Raw genomic sequence first — 27,242 nt, 5'->3', positions numbered from 1 at the left:
GTATTGTGCTTTTAATTTTAAATTCCACTTGTTCATTCTTCATATATAGGAAAGCAACTGACTTTTGTATAACTTGTACCCTCCAATTATAACAAGCATTGCTATAATTACTTATCGATTCCAGGAATATTTTTGTTTGTTGATTCTTTCAGATTTTCTACCTAGACAGTCATGTCAAGTTTTGTCTCTTCCTTCGCAATCTATATTATACCTTTCGTTCCCTTTTCTTGTCTTACTGCATTAACTAGGACTTCTAGTATGATGTTGAAAAGGAGAGATGAGGGAGGACATCCTTGCCTTGTTCCTGATCTTAGCAGGAAAGCTTTTAGTTTCTCACCATTAAATATGGTGTTAGCTGAAGGGGTATTTTTAGATGCTCTTTATCAAGTTGAGGATGTTTCCCCTCTATTCCTAGTTTGCTGAGAGTTTTTATTCATAAATGAGTGTTGAATTTTGTCAGATGCTTTTTCTGCATCTATTAATATGATCATGTGACTTTCCTTCTTTAACTTCTTAATGTGGTAGATTACATTAATTAATTTTCATATTGAACCAGACTTTTTCATACCTGGGATAAATCCTACTTGGTCATGGTGTACAGTCCTTTTTCATTGTTGGATTCAATTTGCCAATATTTTCTTGAGGATTTTTACATCTATATTCACAAGAGGTGTTGGTTTATAGTTTTCTTTTCTTGTCTGGTTTTGTTATTAGGGTAATGCTGGCCTAATAGGATAAGGTAGGAAGTGTTCCCTCTGCTTCTATCTTCTGGAAGAGATTGTAGAGAATTAGTATAATTTCTTCCTTAAGTGTTTGGTAGGATTCACCAAGGAACTCAGCTGGGCCCGGTGCTGTTTGTTTGTGGAGGTTAATAATTGTTGATTCAATTTTTAAAATAAATATAGCCCTGTTGAAATTGTCTATTTTTTCCTGTCCTAGTTATGGAGATGTGTTTCAAGAAATTGGTCCATTCATCTAGGTTATCAAATTTGCAGGCGTAGAGGTGTTCATAGTATTCCTTTGTTCTCCTTTTAATGTCCATGGGATCTGTATTGATGTCCCCTCTTTCATTTCTGATATTCTAACTTGTGTCTTCTATCTTTTTCTCATAGTTAGCCTGGCTAGAGGCTTATTGATTTTATTAATCTTTTCAAAGAACCAGTTTTCAGGGTTTTTTCCTATTTCTTAGATTTGTAATTTTTATTATTTATTTTCTTTTGTTTACTTAGGGTTTATTCTGCTCTTCTTTTTCTAGTTTTCTGAGGCAGAAGCTTAGATGATTGATTTCAAGTCTTTCTTCTTTTCCATATTGTATTCAGTGCTGTCAGTTTCCTGCCAAGCACTGATTTCACTACATTACACAAATTTTGATAAGTTGTATTTTCATTCTTATTTGCTTCAAAATATTTTTAATTTCTTTAAGATTTGTTCTCAACCTGTGCATTCTTTATGTTGTTGAATGTCTAAGTAATTTGAGGTTTTCCAATATTGATTTTTAGTTCCACTGTGGTCTTAAAGCAGATATTATATGATTTGTGTTCTTTTAAATGTGTTCAGGTGTGTTTTATGGCCCAGGATGTGGTCTGTCTTGGTGACTGTTCCATGTGAGCTTGGAAGAATGTATTCTGCTGTTGGATGAAGTAGTCTGTAGATGTCAGTTGTATCACTAGTTGGATGATGGTGGTGTTGAGTTCACCTGTGTCCTTACTGATTTTCTGCCTGGTGGATCTGTCCCTTCCTGAGAGAGAAGTCTCCAGCTACGATAGTGGCTTCATCTGTTCTGCCTTGCAGGTTTCTAAGTTTTTATCTCATGTGTTTTAATGCTCTTGTTAGGCACATACACATTAAAGATTGTTATGTCATCTTGGCAAACTGACCTGTTTGTCATTACGTATTGCCCTCCTTTGTTCCTGGTAACTTTCCTTGTTGTGAAGTTTGTTCTGTCTGAAGCTAATATAGCTCCTTCTGCCTTCTTTTGATTACTATTAGAATGGTATCTCTTTGCCATCCCTTTACTTTTCATCTATGTGTGTCTTTATATTTAAACTGGATTTCTTGTAGACAGCATGTAGTTAGTTGGGTCTTGTTTTTTGATCCATTCTGACAACCTCTGTCTTTTAATTGGTGTATTTAGACCATTGACAATGTAAAGTGATTATTAATATAGTTGTATTAATGTCTACCATATTTGTTACGCTTTTCTATTCCTTGCCCTTGTTCTATGTTCTTTTTTCTTCCACTCTTTTTCTGCCTTTCATAGTTTTTTTTTTTTTTTTTTTTTTGCGGTACATGGGCCTCTCACTGCTGTGGCCTCTCCCGTTGCGGAGCACAGGCTCCGGACGCGTAGGCTCAGTGGCCATGGCTCACGGGCCCAGCCGCTCCACGGCATGTGGGATCTTCCCAGACCAGGGCACGAACCCGTGTCCCCTACATCGGCAGGCAGACTCCCAACCACTGCGCCACCAGGGAAGCCCTAAATTTTTTTTTTAATATAAATTTTATTTACTTATTTATGGCTGCATTGGGTCTTCGTTGCTGCACGTGGGCTTCCTCTAGTTGCGGCGAGTGGGAGCTACTCTTCATTGTGGTGCCTGGGCTTCTCATTGCAGTGGCTTCTCTTGTTGAGGAGCACAGGCTTGTGGGCTTCAGTAGTTGTGGCTCATGGGCTCTAGCGCGCACGCTCAGTCGTTGTGGCACCCAGGCTTAGTTGTTCTGCGGCACGTGGGATCTTCCCGGACCAGGGATCAAACCCGTGTCCCCTGCATTGGCAGGCGGATTCTTAACCACTGCACCACCAGGGAAGTCCCTGCCTTTGGTAGTTTTAATTGAACATTTTATATGATTCCATTTTCTCCCTTTTTTACCTCTTTTTTTTTTTTTTACAGCTAATCCAAGTCTAACTTCAGACAACACTGTCCTGCTTCACAGTTAGCACAAGTGTATTACAGCAAAATATTATGAATCTCTCCCTCCCATTCTTTGTATCATTGCTGTCATTCATTTCATACGCCATTCATATATATATAAACATGTATAAACATACAGAATCAAATACACAGTTGCTCTTATTATTTTGAGCAAACTGTTATCTGTTAGATCAATTAAGAATAAGAAAAATGGGACTTCCCTGGTGGCACAGTGGTTAAGAATCCGCCTGCCAATGCAGGGAACACGGGTTCGAGCCCTGGTCCGGGAAGATCCCACATGCTGTGGAGCAACTAAGGCTGTGTGCCACAACTACTGAAGCCTGCGCGCCTAGAGCTTGTGCTCTGCAACAAGAGAAGCCACCACAATGAGAAGCCCGTGCACCGCAGTGAAGAGTAGCCCCCGCTCACCACAGCTAGAGAAAGCCTGCACGCAGCAACAAAGACCCAACGCAGCCAAAGATAAATAAATAAAATAAATTTATTTAAAAAAATAAGAAAAATTACAAATGTAATTTTACTTTCACTTATTCCTTCTCTGATTCTCTTCCTTTCTTTATGGAGAGCTGCATTTCTGACCTATATCAGTTTCCTCTCTGAAGAGCCTCTTTTAATGTTTCTTGCAAGGCAGATCTACTGGCAACAGATTCCCTCAATTTTTAGAAAGTCCTTATTTCTCCTTCACTCTTAGAGATTAATTTCACAGGGTCCAGAATTCTAGGTTGATGAATTTTTCTCTCAACCCTTGAGTTATTTCATTGCATTCTCTTCTTGCTTGCATTGTTTATGAGGAGTTGGATGTAATTCATACCTTTGTTTCTCTAAAGTGGTATTTTTCCCCTCTGTCTTCTTTCAAGATTTTTTTTTCTTTATCATTAATTTTCTACAGTTTGAATATGCTGTGCCTGGGTGTAGTTTTTTTCGTATTTATCCTGCATGGTGTTCTCTGAGCTTCCTGGATCTGTAGTTTCGTGTCTGACATTAACTTGAGGAAATTCTCAGTTATTATCACTGCAAATATTTCTATTCCTTTCTCTCTTCTCCTGGTATTCCCATTACACGTGTTTCACCTTTTGTAGTTGTCCCACAGTTCTTAAGTATTCTGTTTTGTTTTGGGCTTTTTTTTTTTTTTTTTTCAATCTTTAATCTTTGCTTTTTATTTGGGAAGTTTCTATTGTCATAGCCTCAAGCCATGAGGTTCTCACATCAGCCATGGCCAGTCTCCCAATGAGCCCCTCAAACTCATTCTTCATTTCTGTTAGTGTTTTTAACCTCTAGCATTTTTTTATAATCCTTCCTTAGAATTTTCATCTCTTTGCTTACAGTATTCGTTTGTCCTTCCATATGGTCTACTTTTTTCATTAGAGCTCTTAACGTAGTAATCATAGTTGCTTTAAATTCCTGGTCTGATAATTCCAACATCCTGCCATATCTGAGTCTGGTTTTGGTGCTGGCTTATCTCTTCACACTATGCTTTTTGCCTTTTAGTGTGCCTTGGAATTTTTTTCTTAGGAACCCAGATACGATGTCCTAGGTAAAAAGAACCCCAGTAACCAGGCCTTTGGTGATGTGCTGATAAGGTGTCGGGGAGGGGAGGCGTGCTGTCCTTACGTGGCAGGTGTCCGTCTCCTAGTGAGCCTGCGCCCCAGGTGTCAGCTTCACAACCGCTTCTCAGCTGTCCTGCCGCTCAGGTGGGACAGGATGGTTAGGGTCCCCCGGAGCTGGGCATTCCCCTTCCTCCGGGTTGATTAGCTCTCTCGAGGGCTGGCTTTGTTAACAATGGAGTGCTTCCGCTATTTCAGAACGGCTCCTTCCCCCCGCCACTGGATGCCTGAAGGGGTGAAAGTCATGGAACTGTGGGGTCCCTGGGCCTCCCCCGCCGGAGTTCTTACCCGTCAGGCTCGCCCACAGTTAGCCTCCGGTGGTTCATTCTGCTGCTCGGGTCCCTCCCCGGCTCTACCTCCTGCAGAACTTGCTGCCCTGGAAATTTTGACCCTCTGTATTCACCTGCTGGTCTCCCCAGTTCTGGGAGCAGCGGTTTGCCCTGTGAGCTCACTTCTCCGAGGGATCTACGAGGACTTGACTTTTCAGCCTGTTCAGCTTTTTATTCGTTGGAATGGAGTGATGACGTCCAGACCCTTTACATGCAGGACTGGAACCAGGAAGTTAGTTCATGAAATTTTGCTTTGATGGTGACAGAGAATTTGATTGTTAGCGTTTCTTTTTGGGGAGGGACGGCGTCAGCCCAGGGGGTCCAGACCCTCCTGTGTTACACCCTCCACATGTCCCAGCTGCACTAGACTTGGGGGCATGTGTGTACGTTAGATGTCTCCATGAGGTCTGCCGCCTCCTTCCCCCCTGACTGCGAAGCCCCGAGCCACAGTCCCTTCCTGTGTGATAGGCATTACCCGTGCAGTGGAGAGCGTATCTGCATGGAAGAGTTAGCTCTTAAGCGTTTCTTTATTATAATAATAGGATGTACTTCTGCTGTGTGGATTAATGAGAGATTTCCTGTGGGTTGTCTCCTATCAGCAAAGCCAAGTGTTCTCTTGAATTTTAAGGCATATGTGGCGAGTGGGGGAGAAGTCATGTTCAGGGCATGTCCTAGACGTGACCACTTAGAGTCAGACCCCATAGTTAAAATCAATGTGGCATTGACCCGGGCTTTCATGTCCTTAACTGTTATACAGTTGATTTCCCTATCTTCAAAGGCATAGGAATGTACTGGTTTTCCTCTTTTTTTTTTTTTTTGCGGTACGCGGGCCTCTCACTGTTGTGGCCTCTCCCGTTGCGGAGCACAGGCTCCGGACGTGCAGGCTCAGCGGCCATGGCTCACGGGCCCAGCCACTACGCGGCATGTGGGATCTTCCTGGACCGGGGCATGAACCCGTGTCCCCTGCATCGGCAGGTGGACTCTCAACCACTGCACCACCAGGGGAGCCCCTGGTTTTCCTCTTTTTTAAGTTATTACTAATAACCTTTGATGAATGCACCATGTCCTTTTATTTTGCCTTTGAAGGACTTTATCTTCTTTTTTTTGTTGAAACCTTTTTTCTTACTCAGCCATCACACACATGATTTTTTTTCCTTCAGAAACTATTTTGTTGTGGTTAAGAAATACATTTTCCCCAAGAATCCTGGGCACAGCCAGAATTCTGTGGTCTGCAAGGAACCATGGTCACAGCACTTTCCACTCTGTGAGTAGGCTGTTCAGGAACTCAGCGGCTTCCTGTGTTCTAGGTGTTGGGTATCTGGTATGTGTAGATGGATGGATGGGAGGAGGCAGCACTCAGTCCAGTGTGGGCAGGAAGTCCACTGGCAGATGGAGAGCCTGATGTAAGAGCGCAGTAACGCCCCCAGGCAATGGCCTCCAACCTTTTTTAACCACTCACCCTATGAGCGAAAAGCATTTGCTCCACATTGCAGGTCCAGGGTGGAGGATGTGCCCTTAGATTCCGTGATTATTGTTTCTAACTCAGCATCATGTTTTCTAGCTTGAACCATTGAATTTTTTTTTCAATGCTGATTTTTAAAGTGTTGTTTCAAATAGAGTATTTATTTGTCAGTCTTTTATTTTTGAAAATCTATCTGATGGAGGTGAGTTTTATCTTTTTTTTCCTGGGTGCAGAAAAATGCTCTTGGGTCTGAAAATCAGTTTCTCCTCATAATTCTCCCTCCTGTATCCTCTCCTCTTGTCTCCGCAGCATCTCTGATCTGACTGGTGAGACCAGTTGGCAGGGTAGTGGTGACGCAGAAGGACCGGTGAAGGAACAGGCCAGCCAGGGGTTGAAGGGCCGAGGTCTGGCTTTGAGGACGGCTGTGGGTGGAGGGAGCCAGGGAGCTCCCATCCTTAGAAGACGTGGCCTTTGAGAGCAGATTTTCTTCTGGCCTTTATGAAACCTCAGGGTCATTCTCGTCATGTTCATTGGGAACCTCGTGTGAGGGGGTGAGCCTGAGAGAGCAGGTAGGGAGAGCGTTGAGGAAGGAGAGTCGTGATTAGGTTTTGGGTCTCCGGGAGGTCCCTTCCGTCCTTGGCTGGGTCTTCACCCCGCCCCTCTCCCACCCGCTGCTGCTTCATCACCCATGACAGTTGATGTCTCAAAACAGAAATTGCTCACGTTCATGTAAAGGTGAATGAAATGGGAATGGCGAAGTGTGGAACAGGTCTTCAATCCCGGCTGTGAGTTGCCTCTGATGCTCACCACACTTAACTCTTCTGCTTCCCAGCAGAAGGTGAGGTGAGCCACCTGTGTGTGTATGCAGCCCGTATGATAAACTTGACTGGAACCAGTGATGTTTCAGATTAGTTAGAAGACCTTGAATACAATTGGCCAGAATTTCCACTGTACATTTTCTCAAACAGGTTTTCCAATACTAACGCTGCAGGGTTGTGGGGGGGGCGGTGCTCCCCTGACCTCTCGCCCTTCTTGTTACCAAGTGCAAGCTCCCTCTGCTCGCCAGTGAATCAGAGACAAGGTACTGAGGTAGAGAACAGAGAAGGGGGGAGGGGATGAGGAAGTAAAGTAAAAGGGCCATCGATCTTGCAGAACGTCTCCTGGAATGGCCAGCCTCCAGAGGGGATGTGTTAGTTTCTTTTTCCTTGCAGCCATCCACTGGTGGACAGGGTTCCCTGAGGCAGGCCATTGTGTATGATTATAATAACGAAAGCAACAAAAAGCAGAGGTTAAAGTCAAAGAAACAGATAATGCGGAGTCCCGTTTAGCTCTTCCCTGTTGCATTCTGAGAGGTTCTGTGGGTTGCAGCATTGTGCTTTTTAAAAATTATGGTCAAATATATATAACAAAATTTACCGAAGTGCACAGTTCAGTGGCATTAAGTGCGTTCACCTTGTCTTGCAACCATCACCGTCATCCCTCTCCAGAACTTTCTCATCTTGCCAAACTGAGACTCTGTCGCCATTAAACACTGACTCCCCGTCCCCCTCCCCAGCCCCTGGCCCACCGTCTACTTCCCCGCTCTCCTCCAGGCATCTTGCATACAGGAGAGTCACACGGTATTTGCTCTCCTGTGACTGGCTTCTTTCCATCGGTGCAGCGTCCTCAGGGTTCCTCCGTGTGGTAGGTAGCATGTGTCAGTGTCTCCTTCCTTCTCAAGGTTGAACACTCTTCCATTTCGCCCCTGCACCTGGACACTGTGAGCGCATCCTCCTGGGTAGCACGTGCGACGCCCGGGGGCGGCACGGCAGCTAACACCACACAGCTCCTGCGACCCGGGCCTGAGGCCCCGGGGTCTGCACAGTGTCCTTGCCAGGAACAGAAGTACCTCTGAGTATCCCGAGAGAAACATCGCAAAAGCAAGCAGTGGACTTCCCTGGTGGCACAGTGGTTAAGAATCCACCTGCCAATGCTGGGGACGTGGGTTCGAGCCCTGGTCCGGGAAGATCCCACATGCTGCGGAGCAACTAAGCCCATGCACCACAATTACGGAGCCTGCGCTCTAGAGCCCGCGAGCCACAACTACTGAAGCCTGTGTGCCTACAGCCCGCGAGCCACAACTGCTGAGCCTGCATGCCACAACTACCAAAGCCCACGCACCTAGAGCCCACGCTCCTCAACAAGAAGCTACCCCAATGAGAAGCGCATGCACCGCGATGAAGAGTAGTCCCCACTCGCCACAACTAGAGAAAGCCCACGCGCAGCCACGAAGACCCAACGCAGCCAAAAAAATAAATTAACAACAACAACAAAAAAAGCAAGCAGCATTCACACCTAATTCGATCACCTCTAAATAACCACTCTTCTTCTCCCACTGCGGTTCCTCCGGCCTCGTCCTGAGCATGCATCTGGGTGCACTCACCCCCGTGTCCGAGGTGAGCTGTCTCTGCAGCCTCTCGGTGCACCGGCCCCAGCACCGGAGGCCCCGAGTCCTAGACACCATCTCTGAGTCAGCTCCTGGGCCTTTGGGCCCCTCTGTCCGCTCGTCCATGTTATCCCGCCTTCAAAGTTCAGTTTTCTCATGGATTCTTAGAAAAAAATATCCAAGTCGTCTGCTAGATGGGTAACATTGCCAAAGACCTTGGGCATAACTGGGAAGTCTACCCACACATGCCCCTCTCTCCCGCAGTATCACCTCGGGGTTCTCCCCAGGTCTCGTGGAGCGCCCCCTCCACCTTCCTCCTGAGGCGGTTTGGCAGCAGCCCCTACCAGCTGCTCACATCGAGATTCTTACAGCTAAGATACCGCACTGTCTTCACCTGTTTCTTCTTAGGGTGACATGGCATTAACACCTTTTCATGTCCTTAAATATCTCCTACATTTTTTTTTTAGTTTTTGTTTATTTATTTATTTATGGCTGTGTTGGGTCTTCGTTTCTGTGCAAGGGCTTTCTCTAGTTGTGGCAAGCGGGAGCCACTCTTCATCGCGGTGCGCGGGCCTCTCACTATCGCGGCCTCTCCTGTTGCGGAGCACAGGCTCCAGACGCGCAGGCTCAGTAATTGTGGCTCACGGGCCCAGTTGCTCCGCGGCACGTGGGATTTTCCCAGACCAGGGCTCGAACCCATGTCCCCTGCATCGGCAGGCAGATTCTCAACCACTGCACCACCAGGGAAGCCCTCTCCTACATTTTGAATGACAGCAATGTATCCATTACTAGTAAGCTTATGGAACTTTTCCTATAGTATAGGACATATGCAGGGTTTCCAGCCAGTATCTTTATATGTAAGTCTTATAAATCTTTGTGTGTCCCTAATTATTTCCTTGAAACAAATTCCTAAAAGTGAAATTGCAGGGTCAATGGCAACGCATGTGTTTAAGGATTTTTTTATATTAATTGCCAAGTTGTCTTCTGAAGGGCGGCAATCTCTTGCACCATAGCCAACATTAAAAACAAATCTTCCAGGACTTCCCTGGTGGCGCAGTGGTTAAGAATCCGCCCGCTAATGCAGGGGACACGGGTTCGAACCCTGGTCCGGGAAGATCCCACATGCCGCGGAGCAGCTAAGCCTGTGCGCCACAACTACTGAGCCTGCGCTCTAAAGCCCGCGAGCCACAACTCCTGAGCCCATGTGCTGCAACTACTGAAGCCCACATGCCTAGAGCCCGTGCTCCGCAACGAGAAGCCACCGCAATGGGAAGCTCACGCACCATAACAAGGAGTAGCCCCCGCTCGCCTCAACTAGAGAAAGCCCGCGGGCAGCAATGAAGACCCAACACAGCCATTAATTAATTAATTAATTTTTAAAAATCCAAAAAACAAGTATTCTGTTGTCCTTCCCCCATTCCAACGAGTAAGAAAGCAAAACCGAGGACTTAGATCAGGTCGGTAGCCGGAAAACGGGTGGAGCTCTTAAAAGAGCATGATTTTGAGCTGGGTTAGTAGAAATATAGCGCCCAAAACAATTCCGGTAGCGTCCAGTGCCCTCCGTGCTGTGACCCACCCCTCCAATATTTCGTTCTGTTCTGGGCACAGGGTGTTCAGAGATGCTCGTAAGTTCGAGTCGGTCCAGATGATGGTGACTCAGATGGGCAGGAGGCTGGAAACAGCATCCAATGAGAGCACTTAAAATAAAATGGATGTTTTTACGGCGGGCCGAGAAGGGCGAAGTGGGATCGTGATGCCCAAATATTTGAAAAGGTGCTACAGAAGACGGGCTCGTCGTTTTCCTTTTATTTGAGACTCTGGAGAGTGGAAGTTGCAGGGAAGCAGCATTGCTGTAGAAGGGAACCAAGGCCGGCCACTCCAGCTGGCTTCATGTGAGGGGTTTAGTGGGGAGATTTTCACACGTGCATCCGTGGGGCCTTCTGCCTCCAGCGTTGAAGAGAGGCCCCACGCCCTCCATCCAGACTGCACTGGGCCGGGGCGGGGCGGGGGGGCGGGTGTGCTGGGGAAGGAGTGGGACCTGCATTGTGACGCTGCTCCTTGGTGCTTGGTTGCAGTCCCACCCACTTCAGAGTGAGTTGTCATCCGCAGTGGGAGGAACACGGCTTTGGGAAGAGAGAGACCTGCCTTTGACTTGTGGTTCCATCTTTTTTTTTTTTAATATTTATTTGGCTGCACCGGGTCTTAGTTGTGGCACACGGGATCTTCGTTGCCATGTGAGGGATGTTTTTAGTTGAGGCTCTCAGCTGCGGCATGTGGGATCTAGTTCCCTGACCAGGGATTGAACCCAGGTCCCCTGCGTTGGGAGTGCGGAGTCTTAACCACTGGACCACAAGGGAAGTCCCATGGTTCCATCATTTTAGTTTAACTTCCAAGTCTCACTTGCCCAGTTAGTACAATGGAAACAGTAGTGGTCACATGTACTTTGCAGGGTGATGCTGTACTGCGTTCGGTCTGTACGCAGCGCCTGTCCTGTGGGCGCTGGTTAGCGACGCCCTCTTGCTGTCCTCCTGCCTTTCAAGTATCAGCCCCAATTCTGCGTAGTAGGTTCACTTTGATATTTTTATTAATATTTGGGATGAAAAACCATGTACAACCAACCAAATTTATTGTGTTTAGACACTATCACACACGGAGGCAGAGAGAGGAGTTTCTATTTAAAATTTGGAAAAGAAGCATGTATGGGAAGATGCCGTCATTTCAAGGCGGGTGTAGATCTCATAGTGCAAATCAGACTCTCTCATGGTGGGTTTTAGTTATTTTGACAGCACAAAGAATTTTAAATAAGTCGAGTATTTACCCTATAGCGTCTGATTTTTTTCTTATATTTTCTTCTAACTAGCTTTTAATCACTCCTTTGAATTTTCTATTTTTTCATCCTTAAAAATGAGTTGTGTAGGATCCCTTATTTCAGGAGACAGTTTCTCACAGGTGAACAAGCCTGTCACACCAGCTATCCAGTGACAAATAATAAAGTATTATTTACATATCTTTGTTACTGAAATGGGTATATTCGTCTGTAATCCCGGCCTCGCCCTGGTCTTCTCTGTTTTGGTGTAGCATTATGACCTCCTAGAGGAAGAATATGAGGAATTTTTTTCCTTTTAAGCATAGTAAAATTACATTCAATCTGAGATCAGCCGAGAGGCTCCACTGAATCGGAGAGCTTTGTCCTGTGATTTAGAATTCATTCTCTTTCCCTCCTCAGCCCCTTTCCCAGAAGAGGCTCGCTGTTTCACACAGGCTAGCTTTCAGTTTGTTCAAGCCGTCCTTCCCGGGGAGGACTTGAGTGAAGATCTGCAGGCTGGCCGTGCTGCCCCGTCCCCTGGCTGGAGGGACCCCAACATCGGGGCCCTCCCTGCCCCTCGTGCACCTGTGGGTGTGGACAACAAGGCTGCCCTCGGCGGGTGTGTCAGCAGAGGGTCCTGGTCCCCCAAAGGACTGTCACACCTGAGCGGTCTCTAATCTGAAGACCACGTGTAGACGTCTTGGTGTTGCCATGTGTTCTGTGGGGTTAATCCTCTGAACGTTCATTTTCATAGATTCACATCATTGTTTGTTTAAATACGAGGTTTAGTAAAAATGAAAATTTTAAGAAAGAGACCATGGTGTTTGGAAATGTTTAAACTTATTTTAAAGTTAATTGAACAAGTCGTCCAAAGGCAAGCGGTTTCTTGAACATAAAAGTGTCTTTTCTAAGAGGTAATTGGAGGATTGGGTATTAGGAGCCTAGAATGAGCTTTCCCACGGCAGTGATGTCCTGAGTGGCACCTAGGACCCTGCGTGAGCCAGCCTTGCCCTGACCCCACAGGGCACAGAGCTGGGGGCCCCCGACCCCTGCACCCTGTGCAGGCTCCATGGACCATGCGTGGTTGTGATTCCCGGCTGGCCTCTGCTCCAGGGATGCTGTGCTGTTCTGCAGTCTGGTTAAGAGGGGCAGAAGGGGAAATCCCAAAACTCCACTAGGAAGAAAAAGATTCTGGAAAGACAGATGTAACTCAAGGCCTGGTGGGTGGATAAGGGGAGAGAGAAGAGACTCTGGGTTCCAGAAAGTAAGTGCAAAGGCTTGTGAGGGACAGCAGGGGTGACAGAGGAAGAATGTTAGTGGCCAAGTAAGTCGGAGATGGGAAAGGAAGAAAAGAAGAATTGCTGGGCCAGGGAGCTGCGGGTGGTGAGGGCGGGGCGGCCAGTGGACAGGTGTGTGTCCCGCGGAGGGGGCCACGGCAGGAGTGGCAGGAAGCTGTCTTCCCAGCCGCCCCCTTTCTCCTGGTCCTGGCGCTTTTCTCCCAGAGGCAGCTGCCCCGGGCCCCGGCTTCTCCCTGCCCTTGGATGCTGTGTCTTGGCTGGAGAGCCGGAGCGGCTGCACCGCGCCCTTTCCTGCTGCCCACCTGGACGGCTCGGGGCCGCTGGGTGAGGAGCTCCCATCAGAGACCAGATGAGCAGAAGAGGAGGCCAGGGTGACCGCGGGGCCCTGGGTCTCTGGGTGCGTCCACAGAACTATCGGAGGCTGTATAGGATGCCGAGGTTGGACGTGGGCTTTGCAGGGTGTGGTTTTAAACAGTCATTAAACGTGTGCTGTGCGGCGGGTTCCAGCCCTGTCGGCTCCGGAGAAGCAGAGAACTGGGGGTGGTTGGTCCCCAAGCAGGTGACCGTGCGAGGGAGGTGCTTGGGGCCAGCAGGGGGGGCGGGGGGGGTGACAGGCTGAGTCGTCGTCCAGCCCGCCCCACCCCTACCCCACCCCCGCCCCCTCCCCCGGCAGGAGGCAGAGGAAGCCGAGCTGATCTCCGGCCTCTCCATCTAGACCTTGATGTCCAGACTGGAAAGCCTACAGCGATTCTGTTAGGAGAATATTGAAGGCTGAGCGGCTGAAGAGACCTCAGATGCTTTAAATGAATGCATCTCCGAGTCCAGACCGTAAACAGACAGGGCACGTGGTTCCTGGGGACCGCTGAGCGGGTGGGGTGCCGGCAGAGCAGGGCAAGCAGCAGTTAGAGGTGAGCCTCGGCAGGATTTTGGGTTAGTTATTAGATGGAGGCGTGGTAAACCCCGTGAGGCCCTGCGACAATAGGTGTGTGAGAAAGCCGTTGTGAGGATGGAGCAGCGTGTGAGGAAGGCCCTGGGGAGGGGCTGCAGCTGGGGATGCCAGGGAGGCTTCCTGGAGGAGGTGGCCGCCCTGGGAGGCTGCTGGCAGAGCGGAGTAAGTGCGTTAAAACCAAACAGCCCTGGGCTTCCCTGGTGGCGCAGTGGTTGAGAGTCCGCCTGCCGATGCAGGGGACACGGGTTCGTGCCCCGGTCCGGGAGGATCCCACATGCCGCGGAGCGGCTGGGCCCGTGAGCCATGGCCGCTGAGCCTGCGCGTCCAGAGCCTGTGCTCCGCCACGGGAGAGGCCACAGCAGTGAGAGGCCCGCGTACTGCAAAAAAAACCCCAAAAAACAAAAACCAAACAGCCCTGCCTTCTAGTGTCGCAGTTTCGCCTGGGCTCTGCGTGGATGGTGGGTCAGGGAGGGTTTAGTAAGAGCTCACAGGCCTCGCCCCGTGGAGGGCCGAGGGGCGAGGCTGGCCAGAATGGTGATCAGATCTTTGTCATTAACGTTCACAGAGCCAGAGGTCCTGTCCCTGGGGCCCGGCTTCTGCGGTGGCTCCTGGCTGAGGGGATGGGAGGCCGGCTTGAGAGGGCGCCATTTAGAAAAAGCCTGTAAACCAGTGGAAGGAGGTCTAGGGCCCACGTCCAGCGCGTTCAAGAACAGTCCTCAGGTGTGGGTATCAGCAGCGGGAGACCACGTGTGGGAGCCGGGACTTCTTCCGAGAGATGCACTTCCCCACGATAAGCCCGGGCCGCGGGCAAAGCAGGAGGCTGGTCCTTGCCCGTCAGGAGCCCCTTCCTGACCCTGGGAGAAATGGAACCACAAGGCCATCAGGGGACGATCTTGGCCTCGAAGGGTGGTTGGCGGGGGGGACTTGGGCGGCCATGGGTGTCTGTGGAAGGGGCTGGGAGGCCGCCTTAGGGCTGTCAGTGGGGCGGGGGGTGTCAGCCTGACGGAACCATCAGGAAGCCTCACCTTCGTACAGAACCAGAGGTGTCAACACTCAGGGTCACACAGTCCCTCTTTCAGCTTCACAGACCACGTCTAGGAAGGCCTGTCTTCGGGAAATGAATCTCCTCGCAAAGACCTTCAGAGCCTAGTGTAATAAGCGAGCGGTTTCCACAGCCCTCCTCAGGGTGAAGGTCCCTTCCTCCCCTCCTGTTGTTTCATCACCTGTTCTCTTTTCCTGTCATCTCGGTGATGAAGCTGGCTTCTGTCTTCTCATGAGAAGTTTCATATCTGGGGGGTATTTTCCATCCACTGCTTCTGCTTAGCCAAGTCCATTTTCACTAGATTTTCGTGTATTTTTTGGAAACTCTTATTCTAATGCTCTTTCTAAGATTTTAAAGAGGTGATAAAAGTACAAGATGTTTTATAAGTGTCGTTTTTAAAAAAGTCAATATATTCAGACGCGGTATCTACAGTTTTGATGGTTTCTCTCCAGCCTCTGACTTGCTGCTTCCCTTCCTGCCTGGGGTTGGACCCAGGCATATATTCCCTCTGAGAACCCTGCTCTCGCTGCTTTTTCCTGACTCTGCTCCAACCCTAGCAATTCTGTGTAATACAGAAATAACTGAGATCTATCATGGTTCTTCAGCCCGGGGGGTCTGACCCGTTATTAGACTGTGGAGCCAGTTTTATGAGTCACACCCACATGAAACAATAGAGTATTATGTGTTCACACGTAGCGAGGGGAAAACCTTCGCTTCAGCTGTGTGTGCGTTTACAGCGTGACGTCCGGGCCACGGTGTGAGATGTGTCATCGTCGAACATTTCTGAAAGTCCCTGCTGCGCTCTAACATATCACTGAGCTATAAAGTCATTTATAATCTGTCTCCAGTAAAATGGTGTGTGCCTTGGGAAATTAACTGTCACCGGGTCAGGCAGGGCCCCCAGGAGTGCTATAGAGGATGTCATGTCAGAGGGCAGGGGTCACTGTGGGGTGCCTCTGCTGGGGGGGTGCGTCACACCCTCTTTGGAGGTTGAAGAAAGATGTGTTTCTGTGAAGTCACGGAGGGCTTCTTCTCCACTGCATTGCTGGCTGCTGAGCTCTCAGCTCAGATGCTCCTTCCCCAGGAGGCTCTCCCCTCCCGGCACCCCCTTTCCGTCCAGACCGGGCTCCTCTGTTAGGTGCTTCCGTAGAACTACAATCCTCACCGTCTGAGCACTTAGCTCAGGCTTCAGTGGTGCAGTAGTTACCATGGTCATTATCTTCTTGTCTATTGCAGCCCCCCGCAGTCTCCCAGAGTGTGACCGCCACAGGTGGGCATCAGCTCTGTGTTTGCTGTTGTACCCGCAGGAGCCAATGAGATACCTAGCATGTGGTCGACACTTAGTACACAGCAATGGCTTGGGGCCGAGGCAGGGAAAACCCCAGCCCCAGAGCGGATTGACATGAGGCATCCATGAAACCCCGTGCTGCCTATTGCAGAAAGGGGTCGGGGGTCTGATGGCACAAAGAGATTGAAGGTCCAGGAGCTCGGCAGAGGCCTTACCCCCCACCCCCACACACAGACCCCGACGACCAGCCCTCTTCCTGCTGACCCCGGTTCTCCACGCAAGAAGCAGAACTAGAGACGAGCATCTCTTGGGTGACGGTCCTTCCTCTGGCCTTGGATGGGGCGACGTAGTTCCAAGTTCTTTGTGGCAGTGAAGAGTTTTCAGGCCATTAAACAAATCCGCGGGAGCCGCTCATCTGGATTCTGTGGTCGGTGCAGCTGGGGTGGATTCTGGCCGAGGCTCCTGCTTCACGTAGCCTTGAGGGGTGAGGTCATGCAGTGAGAAGGGTTTGGTGTGCTGAGCACAGGGTGAAGGCAGAGAGGTGGGGAGAGTGGATGATCCATAGGTATCTCTAGGGCTGTCAGCGTGGAAAACGTGTGCTGGAAACATTTCATCTTAGATGGAAGAGACTGCGGCAAGCGGGCCAGCTCCTGTAGCCATTTATCAGGGGCACGGGATCACCCCGGAGCCTGGGAGCTCGTGGGTTTTGGAATTGCTTTACTGTTTGAGAGGATGGACCTTTGTGACCCTGAGCATCATTTCCATGGCAACCAGCTGTGATGAGATGGGGGTTTTGACCTCGCAGGACAGTTGTAACAAGAAAGCGGATGGGCTTTGAGATAGAAAGTTTCCTTACGACCTGGAACAAATCGCAGGTGACTTGGATCTCAGTTTCCTCATCTCTGAAATTGAGAAAGGAACATGGCATTCTTTTGATGGTGTGTGGAGAGGCCTTTGTTGGGCAAGCACGCCTGAAGGTACACACGCTAGTGTCATGACTCACTATTGATCTTAACCAAACGCCCAGCATTTGACGCGCTGCAGAAGGGGCCCTGCCCCACCCTGGGGCCTTGGTGCTGTGGCTCCCGTGCTCTTCCCCAGGTCTACAGGGCCACCCTCCCTCGTGAGGGCATCTCTCAGTCAGACCAGCCCTTGCAGAACAGCAGCCCCCAGCTGCCCGCCCCTTGGCCTCCTGTTTCTCTGTTTCGTCACGGCACTGTGACCACTAGAGCGTTACCACTTCAAGGGGACAGGGGGTGTTCTTACTGTTTTTCTTTCCCTTTCTTTTTTTTTATTTTTTAATTCGGTTTGAGTTTGCACATCTACTGAATTGGCATATTAAATCCTCATGAAAAATCTTTTTTCATTTTATGTATTTATTTATTTTTAGGAAACTTAAGTTTCAAAGAATGAATAACTTGCCCAAGGTCATAGAGGTAGCAAGTGATAAACAGATTTCAACGCGGGGTGGGGCAGGTGGACAGTTAAGTCCCAGCTCTGTTTGGTCTCGAGTCGCTCTTTCCTCCCACTGTTCTCCCTCTGAGTATCGGTGCATTTGCTCGTCTCTCTGCCTTCTCACGCCCGGGCTTGTCCAGGCTCACCCCACCGCGCAGTGCCCTTCCCTCCAGATCCCAGGCTACACCAGCACTGCCCCTACCCAACCCTGGCACAAACTTCCCGGCCAGTGCGTGTTCTTGGAGAACCCTGTGCTGGTTCCTGGAGCCGCAACAGCTAATCCAGGCAGTGGAGTCAACGTATGTGTGGCCAGCCCAGACTACCTCAGTGTCCGTCCCCTCCTGCTGAGGACATGAGTGTGATCAGGGTGAGCGTGCCAGGGTGTGAGCATTCCAGGCCATGTGTGTCCCAGGACATGAGTGTGCAAGGATGTGACCGTGTAGGGGGTGTGTGCCAGGGCGTGAGTGTGCCAGGGCGTGAGCGTGCCAGGGTGTGAGGCTGCCAGGGCGTGTGTGTCCCAGGACGTCAGTGTGCCAGAAAAGGCTTCACGTACCATGTCAAGGGGTCGACGTGGCAGTGGCTGCAGGAAGTGCCTCTGAGGAGGTCGTTCCGGGGTTGTTTTGGTGTCCTGTTCTTTGGGGGTGTTATTTTTGTGTAAACACTTATTTTGTGCCGCCTGATGTCACACGATGGGGTGCCTTACTTTCATTTGTTCAGGATCTTTGTCACCGTGTCTGAGGTGCTTTTTGGCATTACTGTAATCCCTGGAAAGGTGGGACAAGCAGAGCGTATCTCCTTTTGTACGGAGTGTCAGTGATGCCATTCTCAGGGATACTTCGATTGGCGTAGAATTCTATTCAGGGACAAATACTTGAAGTCTTGGTTTTAACTTTCACGCTGCAAACTGTTGCCAGTTTACAGGCATGATGCTGCCTGCTCTCAGGTGGGTTGCTGGTTAGAACTGCCAGCAGCGGCAGCCCTGGCGCTGTTCCTTGAAGTCGCACTGACGCGTGGCCTTGGGGCCGAGCGCTCTGCTCCCTCGTGCCCTCGTCCCACACCCTGTGCTCTGCTCCTTGCAGGGAAAGTGCGATGGCGGGACTTTAACCAGGAGGCTTACGTTGGCGGGACGATGGTCCGCTCCGGGCAGGACCCCTATGCCCGCAACAAGTTCAACCAAGTGGAGAGCGATAAGCTGCAGATGGACAGAGCCGTCCCCGACACCAGGCATGACCAGTAAGTGTCAGCCCGCGGCCGGGCGCCACCCTGGCCACTTCCTACCTCACAGTGAGTAGCTTCCCCCAGGGATGCTCCTTTTTTCTGTTGCTCTGCAAAACAGCGTGTGCCGTGTCTTTATGGGGCCGGAAAACTAGGAAAATTCCGAGGCACGTGGTAAAGGAACTTCACCCGCAGGATGTGAAAGGGCTCCTTGGGGCCAGGTTCCAGTCCTCACGACGCGCCCGGCATGTCCAGAGGCCGCAGGCTGCTGGTCAGAGCATGAGAGTCACCGAGGGAAAGTGGTGTGACTGCCCTCCTCTGTACTGGTCCCTCGTTGTTTTTAAAATCCTTTCACAAAATAGTTTTGCATCGTTCACAAGCTCAATGGGAGGAAGTGCTAAAGTCTTGCTTACTGGGAAGCTTTCGTTGGGAATGTTCTAGAGACCAGAAAGGGGAAAGAAACAGCCCCGCAGGGTCGATGTTAAACCAAGCAGAACTCAGAGGCGGGGGCCCGGGGCCACCTCCCCACTTCGAGTGCTGGGGCTGGTGGGAGGCTCTGCTCTATGTCCTTCCCTAGATTCCTCGGGGACCTGGGGGTTCTCGGGCCTGCAGACGCTCAAATGTGCATTTGTCACCACTGACTAGGAAAGTGACAGCATGACCCTCACTGCCACTCTGTGCCTCTGAACCTTGCTGGTAACGATCTTTGATTGGGAGGCGTCCACAGTGGGGTCCTTAGACGGTTAGTCTTGTTGTATTAAAAAATAAGGAGCCGCATCTGGAGGGCAGCTGTTGCCCTGGGTGCCGCTAGGCCTTCCTGCTCACTTGGCTACTTGTAGAGCCCTTCATCCATCACGTAAAGGTACGTGGATGCCACGTCCACCGCAACTGAGACGCTGCACTCGGGTCCCAGGATTCCAGCCAGAGAAGCCTCCCCTGCTCTGGCGGATGGGGAGGTGACGGGGTGGCAGGAGGTGAGGGGGCAGCACTGCCCTTGGACAGTCTGCTCCAGTCCAGCGTGTTCAGGGCACCCGGGTGACGGGAGTCCAGGTGAGTCCTGAGCTGGAGGCATCTGGGCAGGAGGCCAGCGACCGGGCTGTGACAGGCAGCCCTGGTCCCCCAGAGGACCAGCCGGGTCCCATTTCTCTGGGTGTGAGTTCTCGGGAATGAGGGGCAGGTGAGCTGAAGAGAGACAAGAGCGACCAAGCTCCCCGTGAACACGTGTTGACGCTTGGCTTTGTTTTCTAAGTTAAATAGCACGCCTTGAAAGAGGATTTTCCTCTCGTGCTTTCAGGGGAACTTTGTAACCGTGTGAGCACCACCTAACCACACAGGCGCTGTCTCCCTGCCCTTACCAAGCTTTTGGGGGGGTGTAGTCAGCTCTGTGTACCCAGAACAGCTCACAGGTGTGTGGAATTACAGTTCTTTCAGACTCAGGATGTGTGTGTGTGATATAATATGTGAAACATATGATTGATATATAAACATATATATTGCACATGATACTAAGAATCTCATCATTTTTCTGAATCCAGCCCAGAAGATTGTCTTTGCTTAATATTCCCTGTAACCCATTAATTTATATTTAAGGCAGCTTTGCTCGGCCCCTGTGCCAGGCTGCTGCTTCAAGTCAGCCCAGGTAACTGGTAAACACCCATGTGGAATAGGGGTTGCTGAGCAGGGGTCCAGGGACCGCGTGGCCTCCGGGAGAGTCCCGAAGCCACCTGCACATCACGGGAGGGTCCCAGACGCACGCGTACCCGCCACCCTCATCCCCAGGCTCGTGGGCCCACCGCAGCCAGCCTGTGCCAGCTGCTCCCCGCAACTCATGGACGGGACACGAAGGTTGTCCTTGCTGCACAGAGAGCAATGTCCCTAACTTGCCTGGTGGTGACGAGCAATGGCTGAAGGCCACAAAGGGCCAGCGCGGCTTTTCAGAGGGGCTTGGCCTGAACTCAGGAGCGGGTTCAGGTTCTAGCAGAATCTAGCTCAAAAACCGTGCCTGGGGCTTCCCTAGTGGCGCAGTGGTTGAGAATCCGCCTGCCGATGCAGGGGATGTGGGTTCGTGCCCTGGTCTGGGAAGATCCCACATGCCGCGGAGCGGCTGGGCCCGTGAGCCATGGCCGCTGAGCCTGCGCGTCCGGAGCCTGTGCTCCGCAATGGGAGAGACCACAACAGTGAGAGGCCTGTGTACCGCAAAAACAAACAAACAAACAAACAAAAATCATACCTGGCGACTGGAATTGACCGCCTTGAATTACATCTCCGTGAGATGGTGTGGGTTTCACCTCACTGGTTTAAGAGCTGTTTTCCTGCTGTGACCTTCCCTCAGAGCTGAGACAAAAGGGTGTCCTTTCTGATGGCTCATCAACGTGTGGGCCGGGGTTCTGTCTCCACTGCAAGTCCCTTAAGTGTCCTCAAAACTATATATATATATTTTTTTTTTTCAGTTTTTGAAATACGAGTTTGTCCAAACAGATGTTTGAATATTCATCCCGCAGTGGGCTGTGTTTTACGTGGCTTTAATTTTAGTTCCAGCTACTGTGTCACGTTCATTTGCATGTGTGAAAGTAGCAGCTGGGATGCCTTCCACGTTTTTTGGGTTTGGGCTAAATTAAAATCTCCCCAAACTCAATTTGATGCCTGGAACTGAGGCCATGTCTGTCTTCAAAGTATCAGCTTTAGAACAACCAATATTATTGACTGTCAGGTTCAGGAGATTCAAGTTACTTCTCTGCATCCATCCCGTCTCCTTCCATATCTAACAGAGGGCTGTTAAAGTGTGTGACCTTCCTATCTAAATACAGTAGTTTTGGGCTCTGCAGTATCTCTCTTTCTATAGGCCAATGGACATGCTTGCCCAGTAGAGTTCAGTCTTCACTTGTGATAAATCTGACAGCAGTGCAGGTGGAGGTTAATTAGGAACAAGGGATTTGGAGTCATACAGACCTCGGTCGCACTCGGGACTCTCCAGTTCCTGATCTTGCGGCCTTTGTCTTTCCTGAGACGCTGTAACATGATGACGTCTGGTCTGGCTACCGTGAGGGTTAAAGAAATGTTCCCAAGGGCCGCCTCCTCCTCCCCTGAGATTTTGTTCCAGACCCTCCCTTGATCTCCTGCCCTAGGAGTGAGGCCCCGGCCCCAGCATCTCCCTACCTGATCCTTCTCCATGACCCTTATCACCGCCTACACAGCATGTGTCTTACCTATTTACACGATCATTTGAATGTCCTCATTGGAGCAGTGGGCTGCACCCGGGCTTGTTACTCGGCCACCTCCCGGCACTTGGTAAACTCGGTATTTGTTGAGTGAATTGCCTGGCCCAGTGGCCAGTGTATGGTGAGTGCCCTGTGAATCACTAATAATATGAAGAGTCATAAAAGAACAAAGGCGGATGGAAGGGAGATCTCTAAGCAGTACGGGAGGTCAGAGGAACCCCCAAGGTGAGTCTTCTGTGTCGGGTTCTCCCAGGACTGGAAGGTGACACGGTTACTTACAATCTACCCCTTCTTCACTGCCTTCCGGGGTAGGTCCAAGGAATCAGGTTCAGAGCCTTGCAGACAAACAGACAAAAACCCCATACTTTGGGGTTACGCTTTAGTTACCTTTTTTTAAGTATATAGCAAAGAATGTGCCAAGAAAAAGTATTTACGTGAAGGAGGAAGCGTAGAAAAGCCTTCTGTGAGTGAAATACTTGATAGGACGTACAGGAATGCTTAGAGTCTCTTAGAAATTAGAAAGACGGTAGCCCACCCTAGTCTTGAAAGTACAGTTGAGAAGTCAAAAAGAAAAAAGAAGAAAAAAAAAGATTTTCTACCTCATTTAATGTTATTTGAAATTTCAAATAAATTATCAAGACTTAAAAGCAAATTAAACCAATGGGAATTTAGAAGGTGCCTTTTCAGACAGCTTGTTTCTCCCCGCCTCACCTTTGGAAGCTGTTGTTACTGTCCTGGCAAAAGGTAATGGGACTCAGCATCGAAGGTGGGAGTCGGTCACACCTGGGCGTATTCTGAAGGCAGGGCCCACAGGATGGGCTGATGGGTAGACGAGGAAGGTGGCTCGGAGCGAGGCCCCTCGTGAGACGGAGGAGCTGTGGGCGAGCAGGTCTAGGGGACACGTCAGAGGGTGAAATCCAGACACGTTAAGTCCAAGGTGCATTGAGCATCTAAGGTGGGCAGACCTGCTGTGTAGGTGTTTGGAAATGTGTCAGGAGAAAGGTCTTAGTGGGGACGTGAGTTTGGGAATGCTCAGTGCACAGGTGGTACTTAAAGCCATGATGTGGGGCATCATCCCCCAGGCAATGAAGAGAGACAGGGAGGAGAGCGGCCCAGGGCCAGCTCTGGATGCTCCAACACCGAGAGTGAATTTAAAGCCAGGCTGACCTGGAGTCCAGTCCAACATTGCAGGGGCTCAGACCTCACGCGGTGCCGAGGCCCCGGCAGAGATGCTGTGCTGCCTTTTTAGAGCAGAGCTGTCGTGAGGGGAGGGTCGTCTCCCTGCTAAAGCCTTTCCAGAATCTGGCTCAGAAGGGTTTTGTGTTGTTTTGTGTTTTCTGGTGTTCTGTTTGTCCAGAGTTGCGTCTGATGGGGAAGTGAAGCGTAGAAGTGGGGCGGAGCCCGGGAGGTTTACGGAACATTGTTCTGTCTGCCGGGGAGAGCTCGCGCTGGTTTACTTTAAAATTGTTTATGTAAATAAAATCGAATAAACCCTTGGGGGAGAAACATTATCTTGTTTTCTTCTCTCCCCCGTCAGCCAGCCCTGTTCGTTTTCATTTACTTATGTATTAAGTCCCTTAAAAATGAGAACCACTTGGTCAAGAAACAGATTTCCTTCGGCTTTCAAAAGTTAAATCGTTAGAGAGTTCCATCTTTTCCCTTTTCTCACGAAATTAAAAATGAAGGGTTTTGAAACATCTTTGTGTCTAAAACTGAAGTATTGCTCCTGAGACCAGAGCTGCCTCAATCAACCACGACCCCACGAGGGTCCTTCTCTGGGAGAGGACTTCGTGCAGTTCCCACACCTGGTGGGTTTATCCGGCAGCCTTTCCATCAAGGACATATTGTGTTGACTCAACTTGTAAATTACAGTCATAAGGTTTTGTTTTGTTTCCTTGAAAAGAATCACTAAAGGACTCTGTTTTGACCAGTTTTTTAAAGGTCTGGCTTTAATGCCGCCCAAACAGAGATCAGAACTCGTGAGGGGCTGGGTTGTTTTTTTTCTCTGCTTTTCTTTTGTTTTTTAGAAAATGTCATCCAGCGGGCAGGCCCTTCAGTAATGGGCTGTGCTGATTGCTCCGGTGGAGCGTGGAGCGTCCGGGTGGATGTCGGTTGTCTTAGGAGAGCAGCTCATCAGGATGAAGGGCTGTAAGAGGGATGCCGTCCAGACTCTTCACTGTTACTTGGGAAGAGTAAACATTGTTGAGGCCAAGGGAAAGTTCTCAACGTAAACTCAGCAGCTTGGCGTGAAGCTTTGAAGGCCATTATTGTGAGATTCTGTTTTATTTTTAGGAGAGCAGATCTGGGGGAGGAAGAGGAAGCCCAGCTCTGAAGGGCGTCTCCGCTTCTTGTCAGTGGGGTGCCAGAGGGGCTCTCATTTCGGGGGCCGAGAGCCTTGTTTGCTCGTTACATTTTTCTTACGGAAGTCGTGTTTCATGAGCACACACAACCAAGCCTCCGGCTTGGCCGCTGCCCCACCTGCCCCCCATTCGAAGGGCCAGCCGGGGGCCGGGCGGACCCGCTCCGAGCCCATGGGGCCCCGTGGGCAGGGTCCTGGTCGGCGGGGCTGGCGCTCCGCGGAGCGGGGCCCGCTGCTTGCTCTGGGCTTTGCTGGCCTCGGAGGCATCTTGGCTGTCGGGGCAGTGGGTTGGCTGTGGCGTGACAGCGAGCCTTAAACGCCTGTTCTACAATGACCGCAGCCACGCACTGTCAGACACTGGGTGGTGTCCTGGCCTGCACTCAGCTTTTATATGCTTTCACTGTATTCAGTCAGTGGAGGCTCCTTCGGAGTCAGCAGGGAGATTCTTCTCTGGGTGACATCGCACGCCAATCCCCAGAGGCCCCCGACTGCAGAGCCCACGTCCGGGAGGGCAGCTCAGGCAGGGTGGCCCCAGCCTGCTGGGCAGAGGCAGGTGAGATGGCCCGAGGCCCCTGTCCAGGTGCCCCTCTGTGTCTGGAGCCCTTCCCCAGGGGTCCTGGACGTTACTGTCATTGTGCCATGTGCTTTATCCCCGTCCGTACGGCAGGTGGGAGAGCCGGGCCACCGCTGGGGCGTGGGACCACCTGCCTGAGGTCGCACAGGGAGGGGAGGGAAGGAGGGATGGAGCTCTCGGTGGCCAGGTTCCTGCTGACAGTTGTACGCGCCTCGCCATCCGCTCTGCACAAGTGTCTTGTCTGCTCCCAGTTTTCAGGCAGGAGTCTTCGGCATGAGGCCCAAAGGCACCCAGAAAGCAAGAAGGCCTGGGTGTTGGTAGCTTGCAGCCAAACTCCTGAGAAATTGTGTTCTCAGCTGACCACATGCGGACAGAATCCTGAGAAATTGAGAAGAACCGAGGCTTTTGTTCCTCTTTTTCCCGCCTCAGGTTCTCCAGGGCAGTGTAATGGCAGAATGTGCTGTTTCCATTCCCCTGGAACGTTCTCGTGCCCTGAGGGAGGTGAGGCTGCTGCCTGTGCGCCATCAGTGTGACCTCCCTGTCCCGGCGTGAGAGGCGGGCAGGTGCAGGAGCCGGTGTGGCCAGGCAGTGGGAGGGGGCCAACTGCAAGGCTCTTTGCTTCACACCTCCCCCCAACTCAGTGCAGGGGCTAATGTGCACCTTCTGTGCAAAATTCAGACCAAAACCATGCCATTATTCATCATCTGCCGCTTTGCTTTCTGTTCGTTCAATTGTTTTTATTACTTTTAATGTTTTTATAAAACCAACTCCAAGTTTTTAGCACCAGACCACTCTTTTTTTCCCTTTATATGTTCTTTTGGGACCGTTTCAGGCCTTGTCTGCATCTCGATTAAAGAATACTCTGGGCATTGAAGGAACATATCTCAGTGTAATAAAAGCTATTTATGACAAACCCACAGCCAACATAATACTCAACAGTGAAAAGCTGAAAGCCTTCTCGCTAAAATCTGGAACAAGACAAGGATGCCCACTCTCACCACTTCTATTCAACATAATACTGGAAGTCCTAGCCACAGCACTCTGATAAGAAAAAGAAATAAAAGGTATCCAAATTGGAAGGGAAGAGGTAAAATTGTCATTATATGCAGATGACATGATACTATATATAGAAAACCCTAAAGACTCCACATAAAAACTATTAGAACTGATAAACGAATTTAGCAAAGTAGCAGGATACAAGAATTAACATACAGAAGTTGGTTGCATTTCCTTACACTAACAATAAAATATCAGAAAGGGAATGTAAAAAAAAATCCCTTTTAAAGTCACATCTAGAAAAATAAAATACCTAGGAATAAACCTGACCAAGTAGATGAAAGACTTATATTCTGAGAACTACAAAACATTTAATAAAGGAAATTGAAGACGATTCAAAGAAATGGAAAGATATCCCATGCTCTTGGATTGGAAGAATTAACATTGTTAAAATGGCCATACTGCCCAAAGCAATCTACAGGTTTAATGCAGTCCCTATCAAATTACCCATGACATTTTTCACAAAACTAGAACAAATAATCCTAAAATTTATATGGAACAATAAAAGGCCCAGAATTGTCAAAGCAATCCTGAGGAAAAAGAACAAAGCAGGAGGCATAACCCTCCCAGACTTCAGACAATACTACAAAGCTACAGTAATCAAAACAGTGTGGGGCTTCCCTGCTGGTGCAGTGGTTAAGAATCCACCTACCAATGCAGGGAACACAGGTTCGAGCCCTGGTCCGGGAAGATCCCACATGCTGCGGAGCAGCTAAGCCCATGCACCACAACTACTGAAGCCTGTGCGCCTAGAGCCTGTGTTCCACAACAAGAGAAGCCCACACACTGCAATGAAGAGTAGCCCCTGCTCACCGCAACTAGAGAAGCCTGAGTGCAGCAATGAAGACCCAACACAGCCAAAAATAAATAAATTTATAAAAGAAAACAACAATGTGGTACAAAAACATACATATGGCTCAATGGAACAGAATAGAGAGCCCAGAAATAAACCCACACACCTATGGTCAATTTTCAGCAAACAAGATAAGAATATACAATGGGAAGAATACAGTCTCTTCAGCAAGTTGTGTTGGGAAAGCTGGACAGCTGCATGTAAATCAATGAAGCTAGAACACACCCTCACACCATACACAGAATAAGCTGAAAATGGCTTAACGACTTAAATGTAAGACATGACACCATAAACTCCTAGAAGAAAACATAAGCAAAACATTCTCTGTTTTCTTAGGTCAGTCTCCCAAGGCAATAAAAACAAAAGCAAAAATAAACAAATGGGA

General features: G+C 49.7%; 1 protein-coding gene across 1 annotated transcript in view; it reads left to right on the top strand.

Annotated features, from left to right (window-relative positions):
- The window catches only part of GALNT2 (polypeptide N-acetylgalactosaminyltransferase 2), a 179,635-nt gene that overhangs the window by 97,035 nt on the left and 55,358 nt on the right, over positions 1–27,242 (top strand). The window contains exon 3 of the mRNA XM_079899955.1: positions 18,662–18,815. Within this exon, the coding sequence (XP_079756081.1) occupies positions 18,662–18,815 (154 nt within the window). The remainder of the gene's footprint in view (positions 1–18,661; positions 18,816–27,242) is intronic.

This window comes from Stenella coeruleoalba (assembly GCF_951394435.1).
Source record: "Stenella coeruleoalba genome assembly, chromosome: 16".
Taxonomy (NCBI): Eukaryota; Metazoa; Chordata; class Mammalia; order Artiodactyla; family Delphinidae; genus Stenella; species Stenella coeruleoalba.
Note: the sequence above shows the minus strand (reverse complement) of the source record. Positions and strands in the feature narration are given on the sequence as shown.